Source organism: Epinephelus fuscoguttatus, linkage group LG6, assembly GCF_011397635.1.
Source record: "Epinephelus fuscoguttatus linkage group LG6, E.fuscoguttatus.final_Chr_v1".
NCBI classification, from domain to species: domain Eukaryota; kingdom Metazoa; phylum Chordata; class Actinopteri; order Perciformes; family Serranidae; genus Epinephelus; species Epinephelus fuscoguttatus.
This window is the reverse complement of record NC_064757.1, coordinates 24,143,710-24,158,045: the sequence shown is the minus strand read 5'-3', so window position 1 is coordinate 24,158,045 and position 14,336 is coordinate 24,143,710. Positions and strand designations below refer to the sequence as shown.

General features: G+C 41.1%; 1 protein-coding gene across 3 annotated transcripts in view; it reads right to left on the bottom strand.

Moving 5' to 3' along the window:
* pcsk5b (proprotein convertase subtilisin/kexin type 5b) overlaps positions 1-14,336 on the bottom strand; it is a 121,449-nt gene that overhangs the window by 70,890 nt on the left and 36,223 nt on the right. For all 3 annotated transcript variants that reach the window (XM_049578060.1, XM_049578062.1, XM_049578061.1), the window contains exons 8-9: positions 10,408-10,620; positions 6,972-7,072 (exon numbers count right to left, since the gene is read on the bottom strand). In XM_049578060.1, the coding sequence (XP_049434017.1) occupies positions 6,972-7,072; positions 10,408-10,620 (314 nt within the window). The remainder of the gene's footprint in view (positions 1-6,971; positions 7,073-10,407; positions 10,621-14,336) is intronic.

The window sequence follows — 14,336 nt, the reverse complement described above, 5'->3', positions numbered from 1 at the left end:
GCCGTCCAGATGCTCCATTCCCTCCCCTCATGTCCCTCCCTCACCATCTGAGACCTCCAGAATCTGCACTACTCTCAATCAGTCAACCTAAAACAAACATTTAAGGTTTGCAACCCAACATTTTGAAATTTAAGAAGATATGATGTGAGAGGGAGACAGAGAGTGACAGGCAGCGAAATGAGTCTGACCTGAACACACTGTGCCTTTGCCCGTTGAGCAACTTGCATAAGAGCAGGTTCTCTCACATCTTACTGTGATCTCTTAAACCAAAAATGCACTTAAAAATCCTCAACATCTGGGAGACGTCTCAGCATCACACATTTAGCTGCTGACTTTCAGAGATTACGGTCAAAAGCCTCCTTCGCATATGCACTTTATCCTGTAAATGTTCTGTCAATTTTATTTATCTGTGTCAGGGAGTAGCACTACTGGGCTGTGGACGGGGTTCATCAAGGCCATGCTTGGTTTTGTAAGTCGCTAGGTTTTCTGTATTTTTATCTTTAATATTTTCCTCTTTGCATATATTGCGTTACATATTTTATGGCTTTAATGTAAAACAAATTGCATTTACTTGTAATGAAAAGAGCTGTACATAAAATGCTTTATCTTTTTCCCTGATGTCACATGAGTTATGTGGAGTTGCACACATGGTGAGAGAAAAATAAATAATCTAGGAAATAAACATGTGTTAAAGAGTCAGATCTTTGCCATATGCAACAATCCCAGATTGACAGATGCTGAGCATTGCTGCCTTACATAGATATCTGAAGCCAGCTACATTTAGAGGTTTGGTGTGATTTTATTCATTAGCCGAGTCAAGTTACAGAACCACATTTGGATTAGTCAGTTGGACATGTGTGATAAGATCCTGAAGTTTCTGACCTTCAGGACACAAGAATTTTTTTTTTTTTGACTCCCAAACTTTTGTACACTACAAGACAATGTGTGCCGGCTGTCCCCACTGACCTGTCCTATTTGCCACAGGCCAGCCATAATAACAAAATCCAAATCATAGTTGGTATTTTAATTCCAACCATTTAATTTGTAGTTTTACTTAGAGAGCAGAAAAATTCAGCTATGCAGAGAGCTGGCCATCAATCTCTCACAGCACGGAAGAATATGTAAACGTTTCACATTAGCTGTCCATCAGGCATTTAAAGCAAAGTAATTAAATGTATCCAATGGAGTGTTCGGTCAGCCGTTTTGCAGTTATCAGGTTAACATTCAAAACACACCCTGACACACCAAGCCCAAAGTCGGCAGGTGGTCAGTGCTGGGCTGTCAGTAAGGGTGCTTTCAAACCTGCCCTGTTTGGTTCGGTTTAATTGAACTCAAGTTCATCTGCCCCCTACATGCGGTTTGTTTGGGAAAGTGTGAACAGAGCAATTGCACTCAGGTGTGCACCAAAACAACCGGATTGAGATGTTCTTGAAGAGGTGGTCTTGATCAGGTTACAAATGAATTCTGGTGCGGTTCGTTTGTAGTGAGAACGTGTTCCGACCTGGATCTGAACCAACTGCAGTCACATGACACATTGTTTGGGTTAAACATGAGCATGTTACAGTCCTGGAGAATTATTAATGTGCACCTCCTCCTGTACTGCCTTAATATGCACATTCAGCACATCCAATGCATCAAAACATTGTTTTGTAGTTGGAGCCGTGCCTCATTTTCAAACTGTATGGTTTGACTAAAATGAACAATGACAGCAATATAGTCCACAATGCCCAGCGCTAAAATCAACCTGCGTAGTTGTCCCTCCATTGTGACATTAGAAAGTGTCACATTTATCTTGCAAGTAGTGTTGCAAGGTATACCAGTGCTAAAACAGTATTGCAGTTCTAGAGTATTCCAAACGGTACTATACTGCATTTGGAAAATACCAGTACTAATTGATTCAATTCATTAATTTAGTTAATTTATTTTACTCATTTATGCACACAAACGCCTTTCCTGTTCCTATTGGAGCACAGATTGCGCAAGTGGTGTGTATAACAACACCTGTATCAACATCCGCAGCTGGCGTGCGTGAAAAAGACAAGAGAAAGTCTGCCTCGCAAAGGGAGACAACACGAGACAACACAAACTTGGTGGAACATTTGACTTACCAAACCGTAACGTAGGTACCGAGGTACTGACCGAACCATGATTTTTTTGGTACCGTTACACCCCTACTATTTATTGTTCTAAAGGTTTGTATCAAAAGGACTTTTCCTTAGGAAAAGTACAGAAGAGTATCGAAAAGTATCGAAATTCATATTGGTATTGGTACTGAAACAAAGATTTTGGTATCGTGACAACACTACTTGCAACTGTACTCTTCTTCAACGTTTTGTTGACTTCCTGGATTTTTCCACATGGAAATTCTGACCAATCAAGAGCAGCTGTCTCACACAAGCATTTTATCTGGTATGCTTGTAAATGCTGCCGTGAGAACACGAACCAACTCTAGGCAATTATGCAACTTTGTAACAAAATTAGTCCCTGATTCGGACCAAAGCAAGTGAACTCTTGGTCTTGAAGTACGCTGAGTGTACCCTTATTGGCAGTTCAACTCAGCAAATATAGAGAGAAACTTAAGTGTGGATTGTAAACAAATGGCGAAAGTCAGGAGGTCGTGACTTTGAAATAAACTTGTTAAAGTAGGTAAGATTATGTTTTTAGCCACTGAGCTCTTTAGCAGAAACTGTTCGTATTTGTCTGTGTTATTGTTTGCTAGCACACAGTAAACATAGTTTGGTCTTTCAACATCAGGTTGTGAGGATGAAGTGGTTAGAAGATGAATGAATGAATGAATGAACATCAGGTTGTGTTGTTAATGTGCTAACTGGCTAACAAACCAGTGCCTTGAATCTTTTAATGAATGAATACAGACTACTTTCGCCTGCTGCTATGGAGAGCTATTTCCTTTCACGCAGGCACAGAACGTACATGCTAGTTGGTCATTGGTTGTGGTCTTTGCGGTGTGTTCGAGTGCAACTTTTTGGCTAAGACACAGGCAACGTGAGCTGACACAACAGTCGGACTTTGTGGCCACTAGTTCTCTGATGTCTGTTTGGTGTGTCTGAGCCTTACAAGATGAGATCGGGATAAAACAAAGAAAAGAAATACTGGATGGAAAGAAAGTTTTGTCTTTTTATGGGAGGCCCTGCTTGCAGTGAACCTGCAGTACCACATCACTGTGATGCCCAGAATAAAACAGTAGCTAAGATACTAACAGGCTGTTACATGTTTAAAATTCACTAGCAGCCTCAATGAGCACACACTTGTCTAATCCAACTGAAAAACACACAACAGCTGAAAATAAAATATCAAGTAAAAAATAATTAAAGGATGGTAGCACAGATAAGTGCCATGAAAAGTTGAATTCATTAATGTTCAGATCAATATTAATAGGCTTAGCTGCCACTGTGTAATTATGGTTTCATAAATGTTTTATGGTCATTAATTAAAAGTGACTTTGGCATCGTTATCTAGGCCACGACAGCCTCCCCATAAACAAGCCAATACTAATTAATGGAGTAGCTCGCATACTGGGGAAAACCAGCAGCAAATCAGTATGTGTAATATAGGTTTCTCTGCATGCTTTCAAGTGTAATCATGGATGAAAACACACATCTGTAAAGAGAATGCAAAAGGGGAAGGGAAGGAGGAAAATGAAAAGGCAAAAAGCCAAAATTTTCAGTAGTCCATCTCACCTTGGTTCAAAATGTTACACATCAAACTAAAATTTGCCTCTCTAACTTGAACTTTAAAGCCAATGACCCTGTCCCTGCTTTGGTTGCTTGAAACCTCCCAGTAGATGAGATTCTTATGGTAGGTTATCCTTGCTTATTTCTTGTTTATCCTCCTAATTTCCTCACTGAAGTCTCCTGTCTCCACGTTCACTCTCTTTTCCATCTCTCCACTTCCAAGGACAAAAGGAAAGGGGAAAGAAGTAAAAGTTTCTGAAGCTCTAAAACATCGCCGCTGCTTGCCGTGCTAGACTCGAGCCCATAAAGAGATAAATCATGTGCTGACTTAAAACATCTTAAACTTGGCAAAGTCTACAGAGAGCGGAGCATGGGACAGTTTTCTGAAGCAACATGTTCCAATCCACTCTCATACCGAGACCTCACAACAGAGAGTTTAAAGAAGTCTAGCGCAATGGCGTCTTGACATGTTTATCACAGAGACTGCTTGCTTTCATTCACCAGATAAGAGCAGATATGATCAGTATGCCACAGAATTTGTCTAAACTCTTTCCGTCTTTTGCTTTCATCCTCTGTTTGCCTGCGTGTGCATGCATGCAAGTTTATCCATGTGAGAAAGTGAAAAAAGGAAAGAAAGAATGAAAGAGAGTGTTTGCCTTGGAGGAGGGAAAAAAAGACCATCGTGACAGTGGTGGAGGCACAGCACGCATGACAGAGAGGAGGTGAGAGCTAGCAGAAGAGAAGAAAGCAGGCAGGCAAGAAGCAGTGTGTGATAATCTTGTTGAGGAAACAGGCTTATGTGCCCAGCACTGCCAGGAAACCGAGAATATTTTCTACTGGGAGGATTTGGATTGGATTATCCAGGTTAAATGAAGTGACCTCAGCTAACTGAGCTGCTCAACATGTGATGATGGGGTAAAGCCCAATTCAGAGTCTCCACACCTGCGCTGCACTCTTTCCGATTAACGAATTTATCACAAATAAAGCACATCGACCGTTTTCAAAGAGGGGGGCAGGACAGACATCCGCTGTGTCTCACACAGACAGAAACCAGGGCATCTAGATGGCACAAGGGCAGGACAGGACTTTGAAACTGACTGAAAATAAACTGCTTTTAAAATCTGTCTTTCTTACTTTTCTCATCTTTGAAAGTGCCAACTTTGAAATTGGCACTCCTGTCCCCTCTAGCAGAAATGTTTGGCATGAAAGCACCTGGCCCCAAAATGTCTGTGGGTAGCCCTGCTTTTTGCAGAAAGCATGAAATTCTGTCACCAAGGATATCTTCAAACCAAGATCTAAATGGTTTATATGTTTAAAAGCAACAAAACAGGACAGTTAATAATAATGATGACATTGTTATACAGGTGATTGTGTTATAAGAAGCATATCTCAAGACAACCATCTGCGATACATCACAGTTTTTATATGGATAAATATAAGAGGGGAAGAGATTTATCAGTTTGGCTGATTAATCAGTGCCGACTGGACGCTTCACAAACTATGTTATTGATGGAACTTGGCTCCAATAGATCAACCTGTCACGTGACAACGTACACCAACCAGAGCCAAAAAGGGGAGGGCTGTGTTAAATGATCAATGGGTACAGCTCCATAGAAAGCAGGTCTCCTCTGCTTTGTGAGTCTGCCCAAGTGTACTGTTTCTTTTAACAGCCAGCTAAAGACACACCTGTTTAGACCGGCGTTTGGGTAACTTGTGTGCACCAGGGCTGTATTTTCCCAAGTTTTGTGTATTATTGTTGTGTGGTGTGAATTCTTCTTTCTTTCTTCTTTCTTGTGTGTGCAAATAGTTTTGCTTGACATGCTTGACCTTTTCATGTAGTCACTTTGGTCTCTAGGATTACTTCTTATTGTATATTGGCCTTGTGAAGCATTATATAAATATATATATATAAATAAATTTGACTTACTTACTTACTTATTGTTCTTCATTTTAACATGTATTTACATAAAGTTTTGTAGGTAAACTGCAACAACAGACACTGTTAGACACTGTCAAACTTCTTCCACAGTGGTGGGGGGGTTATTGGCTTTTTCCTATTCCCTATTTCCTATTAAAATGGCATTTAAAATTCCCCTGTCGACCTCTAGAAAGTATACCCTTAAAACATACAGTAATCATATTCTATATCTATTCATTATTTTATAAAGAGCCCTCTGTTTTATAGACAGCTGACATGAAACACTGTGTACCAAAGTGCCATCATGAGAACAGCTATAAATTGACAGAACAGTTCAGAGTTCACATCTGCAGTAAAAGACACAAACACACTTGTCTCAGAATCACAAGACTAGATTGTGATATTTGTGTGAATGTCTCTGAGGAGATGGTACTGCAATATATTATCATATCAAGTCATATGTCCTAACTCCGTTAACACTACACTATGTACACACTTCAGCTATATATAGTTGTCACTACTCACGTGCTTTAATTCTGTTAAAGTTCAAGCACAGTTCACCACTGATAGCGCGTCTCTACACACAGTGCCTGAGTGTACCAAAACTCCCCTAAAACCTTTTCAAAGGTGCACTAGAGGCCAGGATTCATCAACAAACTTCCCCTACCAAGAAAAATGGTTTATCTGTCACATCAACACACTGTCCACTATTGATTTTGGCCTGACATCCAGAATAACAGTTTAACATCAACAGCCTAAGACTCCCTTCATTCAGCATTTCAATTTTAACATCTGCTGATATTTGTGACCCTAAGACCTGCTTTGGCTGAACCTGAAGGAGTCCTACATTAATACGACCTTTCAAGAAGGCATCCCTGCCAGCTGCAGATGTAGAATCAGTAAATGTAAATACATCATGACATAGAGGCGGGTTAATTGCATGTAAGTGCTGAAACTCTGAATTGACCGGATGCAGGTGTATAATGTACTATGGTGAGATAATGTGCTCTAACCATTACATTCTCTAGCCCACCATCCAGAAGTACATTTACATTTGTTGTGCTGCTCACACTAAAAGCAAGAAGCTGATCTGTGAGGCCGCAGGTCCTGCAGGAGTGTCTCTTCCTCTGAAGCCCTGTATGTCTCCTCACAAATGTTGCTGGGATTAACTCACTTAAACAAAGACAGCATTTTCCAAGTATTTAAATGCATCTCCATGCTGACTTGACAATGATGCATTTGTGAGAAAACACTTCACGTGTTCCCCTCGGAGATCAATGAGGCCAGAGGACAAGAGGGCATTAGGAGGTAAGCAAGGGACAAAGAGATGAAGCGAAGGGATGAGGTTAAGTGGATCTTACTTTGCCTCCAGGGCCAGAGCAATAATGGCAGCAGCCATGGGAGCCGAGGCCGACGTCCCCGTGTGACTGTCTGTACATCGATGTCTCAGGTCTGTTGTGATCTGCAGATAGAGGAGAGGAAAAGGAGAGTGAAGTTACACAGGGGATAAAAGAGAAACAAAGAGGAATGAAGACAGAGAAAAGTGAGCAGGGAAGAGATGGGAAAAGAAGGAAGGGAAGAGTCAAAGACGATATTCAGAGGAAAACAGATGAAGAAGCAGAGGAGTCGATGGTTACAGGAGGAGTGAAGTGAAGGAAGAGCGGAAAAACAGTGACAGGCAGGAGGAGAGGAAGAAAGACACAGACAGACAGAGATTGAAGTCATGAGGATCAGGAGGATTTAGACACACCTGAAACTCCTGAAACTCACATTCCAGCTTTGATACACAGCCTCACTACAGATAACATACACAGATGCTCACACACACACACACACACACACACACACACACACACACACACACACAAGTAAACATATCAGTGGTTTTCCCCAGGAATTCAAGAAATCAATCCAATCCCCAAGGAGAAGGCAAGGACGGAGAATAAAGAAGGTATAAAAAGTAGTAAAACATGTTGTTAAAGTGCTGTATGTTCACTTTGATTGTATGGACTTTAGACAGCCAACTAGTCAGACAGCTTGACAGTCAGTCAGCCAAGAAAAGCTTGGCTAACTTCCAGCCTGAGCCCTCATCAAAGGACCTTTCCTGGACCAAAAAGTTTGAGGGATTATCCGACGACACACACACATGCGCACGCGCACGCGCGCGCGCACACACATACGCACACACACAGAATCCGAAATGGTTTACTAAGAAGTGAAAGTGGTCCAACAGCATTTAGCAGACAGGACAGTGTGTGCTCAAGTAGATTAGACTGACATTCAGATATAAGAGGTTCTACTGTAAGTGTACAAAGCCGGAGGGAAACTGGCGAGAATGTGTGTGTGTGTGTGTGTGTGTGTGTGTGTGTGCCTGTCCGTAGCATCAGTCTGAGGAATGTAGTAAGACGCTGCCAGACAAGCTAGCTCACAGTGGACAACTGTCACTGTCCGTCCCAGTGGATCATGGGATTGATTTGGGTCAAACCAGGCCACACCACTGTAGCCACAAGCAAGCACACACCGACAAGGCCAAGTTAATGTCAGAAGCATCATGCTCTGTTCTTAAAGGGATAGTTCGGAATTTTTTGAAGTTGGCTTGTCTGAGGTACTTCTCTATATACAGTGTATTAAGGCCCAGACAAACCAAAGTGACATCAGAGAACTAGTGGCAGCGAAGGACGACTGTTGCATCTGCTCACGTTGCCAAAAGTTACACCTGAATGTACCATAAAGACTACAGCCAACGACGAACTAGCATGTACATTCTGCACCTGTGTGAGAGGAAATAACTCTTCATACAAGCAGGCGGAGGTAGTCTGTATTCACCTTAAAAAAAAAGGGAAACTGGAAGAGCGTCAGGACAGATTGAAGACGCAAGTTCGTCAGTTAGCACATTAACAACACAAACCGATGTTGAAAGAAAAAAAACATATTAACCCTGCGCCAGCGCACAATAGCACATTTGCACAATTACAAACCCTTTCTGCTAAAGAGCTCAATGGCTAAAAACATAAGTATACCTAATACAACATGTTTGTTTCAGTCTTACACCCTCTTGACTGCATTTGTTTGTTTTCTTCACTTCCATCTCGCTTTACTGAGCTAAACTGCAAATCAGTGACTTAATTCACAGATGGGCTCCGCTGTCTCAGAGATTCAACATGCCGAATTAGCCAAAAAAGAAGCCAACAAAGGTGGTGCAAATGGTGGTGAGACACACTGCAAAAACTTGGGTGACAGATGCACACCAATGGCCTGACACTGACCGATAGCCAGTCTCTGGGCTTGACATACAGTAGATGGCGGTCGAGAGGCAGGTAGGTGTACCAAGCTAAGCAATGTACTGCTGTGGATGGGGGCAGCAACAAAACATATTTTTGCCAGCTAAAAAGAAAATGTCACCTCTAAAGCCCAGTTCAGACCAAAGATTCTTGACGAGACAAGTTGAAACGTGCAACTACTTGCATGTTGTTCTGCAATGTTCTAAAAACCTGCCGGTTCACACCAATGCAACTAGATGAGGCGGTGTATCATCTCTATGCAACAACTCTCTGTACTTCCTTTCTGATTTCCAGCTTTTCAGGATTATTTTGCAGTTACCCACCATCCGACACTGAGGGAAACAGAGGGTTCGGTGGGAGCACCTTCTGCAGCAGGCAAACACACCATCTGCAGTCATTTTGACTTGACCAGTAGACTTCACTACAAGCCGAACGTTCCTTACATTCTAAAACCAGCCAACAGCGATTTGACCAGCGGAGTTGCAGGTGACTCCATCAGCCAACTGTAGTCAAGCTCAAACCGGCCAGTTCACACTGCTCTAACCTTCTAAAACGGTTTCATCTTGTCACAAATCATTGGGGGACTGGGCATTAAACACTACTTTACCCCGCTGTCAGACAGCTCTTTCTGATGGCGAACTAAAGCATATCAACGCTTTCTTAAAAGCTACTGGACTCCTTTGACAAAAAAAGTAATTTTACCTCCAAGAACACGGGAGTTGCTCATCTACCGCTGCCTCGAACAGTTAGTTTGTATCATTGTCTGACTTGAGTTTTCTAATCCTTCTAGGATTCACACAGACACAAAAGAACGCCGATCAAGACAACAGTAGATCATCAACTCCCTGTTCTGTGAAGTATAACTGCTGTTTTTGTCAAAGGGTCTGGTGGCTTTGAAGAAAGCATAAATAATGGCTTCACTTCCCTGTCAGAAAGGGCTGTCTGATGGCAAGGTAAAGCAGTGCAAACATTCTCATTATGGTGCCCACTTAAACTGAGATTGATTTGATCTGTCTGCTTCTCCAAACTGAGGGTGTGCTGACTGACATCTGCTGTAGGTAATACACTGACGATGGATAAGTACCTCATACAACCCTACCTCAAAAAATCTGAACTATCCCTTTAGCCAAATTTATATATTGGGTGTGCAAATGTTTACATTCTTTTAAGCAACTAATCAAAACATGGTCAGTATCCAATGTAAATTAATGGTTATCTAAGGCAGGGAAACAAACCTTGGCAAATCTTTGTGGTTCATGTCACACATTTAAAGATGGAAAACAGAAATCTTGTCCAAATTGCAATTAAGCACAAAACACCATACTATAATTTGGACATCAGTGAAGAAGGAAAGAGCATTCTGGCTCTGCAGTAAAATTAGGCCATGGGTTCTTGTACTCCTTTCAAGAGTGAATGTGCTCTAGTGTGTGTGTGTGTGTGTGCGCGTGTGTGTGTGCGTGTGTGCGTGTGTGTTTGTGTGTACATGTGCTTGTTTGCAAGCAGCAGCAGTTCTTACAATTTTCCGGTCGTAGTTCTCTCCGCTGCTGTAGGTGGTGGTCAGTGTGGACGAGCATTCCTCCAGGTACCACGGCTTGCGTCCGCTCTCGGCTGTGCTGGAGATGGAGATGGTGTAGATAGAGTTGGTGTAGCCGTCGCAGGAGCAATGGTCTCTGCTGCGCCCGCCGTTGCCTGATGCCCACACGAAGATGGAGCCACGGCCCTTCCTCCCCTGACAGGAAAAGATGCAGAGAGGATACAGTACGAGGCTGCAGAGTTGTCTTAGAGGTAATTACTCCTCACCAGACTTTGTTTTGGCTCAGGCTTTTAATGTTCTGTTAATGTCTGTCAGAAAGCACAGTATCAGTTTCTGTGTTCAGTGCACAGATATCACTGTATAAAGAAGATCAGCGAATGAAAGAGCTGGAGATGATCAGTAGGTAGCAGAGACTATGTAAATCCTCAGCGGTCCTGTGAGCATCTGGCAACAGATCTGATGTGATTTGATCCAAGTTCAGTAATCATAATGTTTCGACTGGGCAAAATATAGTGGTGATTTTTTTTCCTTTGAAAAGTTGACATTGCTCAGTGCCATGCTGTGTTAGTGAGGTTTTTAAATGTTGGACTGAGGTGAATCTCCATCTCTCCTGACATCAGTAAAACAGCAGCAAAGAGACAAGTTCATTTACTGATTGACATCAGACGTAATGTATAACTAGAACCAGTCCTGTCATATGAATTAGTAATAAGTCAGATACAGGACCTTGCTTTAAAAGATGTTTGGTATGAAAGTAGTGCACTTTATTGCATCATATCTGATGCTTGAATTTAGCTGTGTGTTTTTTTTAAATTAATTTTCAGCAGGACGAGTGTTATTTTTTATTTTTGAGGCTAAGAGCTGAATCGTCTTTTAAATCTCATCTCACAGTCATTTTCTAAATTTTAACCCTGCATTTACTTGTTTATCTTAACTCATGTTGTGCTATTTGCTGTTTAGTCTGAAAATACTGAATAAAAAAAAACATTGTGTCATATCCTTGATGTTGGGACCTTGTGTACTGTGTTCCATTATTATTTACCTTGTCAGTACAGTACATTTTTGTCTGCTTTGCTCAATCTTGGTAAGTTTGTAACTTGATTGGATCATTGCTTCTCATCAGTCACACACCAATCGCAGCCCATTCTCACAACAAGGCGGTCCATTTAAATATGGCCTCCTACTCACTGATCCCTGCCACACCAACGCTGCCACACACCACTGCTGCAGCTGCTTCTTCCACCCCAGCCTCCACCCTCCAAATTCAGGGTCCAAACATGGCTTAAAGGTTAAATGGGTATTTTATGTCTTGCTTCAGGCCCACTTTTGTATGACCGGGGGGGGGGGGTTAAGCATTGAGTAGAGCCATCAGCGCCAAGCATAACTCTATTTCCATTTGTTGCTTTTAATGGTTAAATCTATGACCAGAGTGCTCCTGACTGACTGCACATGTAGACAAGAGTTTGTTTTCCACAGTATATACATATCGCAGATAAATTATCTTTTATAAATTCCCATTTCTTCACAGCAAACAAGTTTTTAATAGGGTTGCACAATATACAAAAAAAAATCTATTTGCCATTGGTTTGACAGTGATAATTTGACTGCAAAATAAGTCACGATTTTAATGGGAATGGTATGCTAATTTTTGCATTTTATTTTCACTGAAAAAAATGACATATAAAAATGTAACAAACATGTCTGCTCCCTTACATCTGGAACATGATTTGCAGGCCGGGGTATCTCTGTATCATTACAATACTTTTTGCTATTGCTATGTTGTGGCACATTATACCTTTACCAAAGAAATGCAGCTCATGCAATTTGGATATTTCATTGGCCATACTGCCATTATTATTTCAAGTAGTTTTAACAATGATTCTTAGTACATGTTTTGCATTTCACCACGTTTAGGCTGAACACTGCACACATATGGACATTTGTTATGTCTGAGGCCTGTTGCATGAGCAGCCAGGCAGCTGTTTGTATTCAAATCTAGCTATCCAGAAGAGGTTAGACAGCATATTGAAAAAAAATCATCCCAGATGTATTCAGAGGACCTCACTAATTGAGAGGCCATGGCCAGCTCAGAGTGTGAATAAAGACATCAATTCATTTACTAATGGAGTATTCAGTCTCAATTATTTTTAAGTGGAGACCTTCTCAAGCCAAATGGCTTTTACTATTCAATTGTTCTTCCAAAATTGGCAGAGTTGAAAATGATCTAAACACAGGCCTGGTGGAGACACACTGAGCCAGTTACAGTGCTGGTGATGACCAACCGAGTTGTGAAGGCAAAGTTCAGCCAGGAGTCAGCAAAAAAAGACATCTGATGAACTGACCGACACTGCGATTCGTCCTGTTTGTCAAGACACACTTTCCAACAACATTCATGCGCACGCACACACACACACACACACACACACGCACACGCACACGCACACGCACACGCACACACGGATAAAAAAAACAGAGTGGAGTTCTTCAAAAGGGGGCTTCTGTCAGGCAGCGATAAGCGAGTGGAGCCCCTCTGAGTGAGAGGGGGATCAGACAGGAGCAAACGCTGACAGATGAGAGCAATGGAGAGCACTTTGAAAGAAAGGAAGGGACAAAGAATGAGAGGTGGGAGGAAACGGTGAGTAGAGAGCACGAAGGGGACATGAGGATAAAGGAGAGGAGGGGGGTGAAACAATGCAGAACTGATGGACAGTGATCATCATCAAGAGTTTGAAATGGTGCCTATGTGATTTATTGGTCAGAAGAAATGCCAATTAATGAATGTGTCGCATCATAAAGTTCATCATTAACAACTTTAATGATTGATTACTTCATCTGGCAAAGATGCTGAACATCAACAGGTTTTCAGCTTTCATCTACTTTAATGCAATATTATTCTTCAATATCATGATCACCTGTCAATGTAGAGCAGTATCATTTTCTCCATCATGTGCAATACTAGTTTTCATTGTTATATCAAATTCAATATAACAATATAACCACCATTCTAGTTCATTTTAAGTAACTCTTGTACTATTCATACTCCTATTGTTTCTCTGTTAGACACTGGTTTTTGTTTTCGCTCCTAGGAAACACTTCTATCTTGTATATTTGTTATTTTGCCAAATATTGAACACTGTATTGTTATAAAACTGTGTGACTCTAACCCGGGGAACCTACTGGTTGTGAATTGTTAAAATTGTGGTCACTGTAATTTGAACTGTTCTCTGGCATTAATTATTCTTAATTTTAATTTATCCCAAATTTCCTTCGGGATAAATTAAGTTCTACTGAATTGAATTGTCTTCTCTAATAATATATTATTGTGAATTAAATATATTACGTTTTGCACTGTGGAGCAACAAAACAAAAAAGCTGCTGCTGTCATCTTGGCTCTAGAAAATTGATGAGTATTAATTAAATGTTAGGGCTGCACAGCTAATTGAAGTATTATCAAAATCGCAAGAGCAACATCCAAATCACAGGAGCTGCAATTTTCTGATAAAGGTGATGTGTCACATATAAATGAAGCATTGTGGCACTACAGAGATGCCCTGGCCTACAAATCATAAAAATAAAAAAATGCAAAAATTACCATTCCCACTAAAATCCTGACTCTTATGGCAATTGCAACTTCTGTCAAAATAATCTGTGTAATTTTTTTTTTTTTTTTGCATATCATGCAGCTCTACAAATATCAGAAAATAGTGATTGATCAACGATGAAAATAATCTTTAGTTGTAGTACTAAAATGTCCTGAAACCAGAAAAAAAGCACAGATAGCGCTTCAATGAAGACATATTTTGAAGGATATCACTGTTTGAATTAAAAGCTATTTCCACACAGACAGGGTCAGCCTAATCAGAAACACCTATGAGAGGAAAATGTTGTGCATAGGCAACAAGCGCACACAC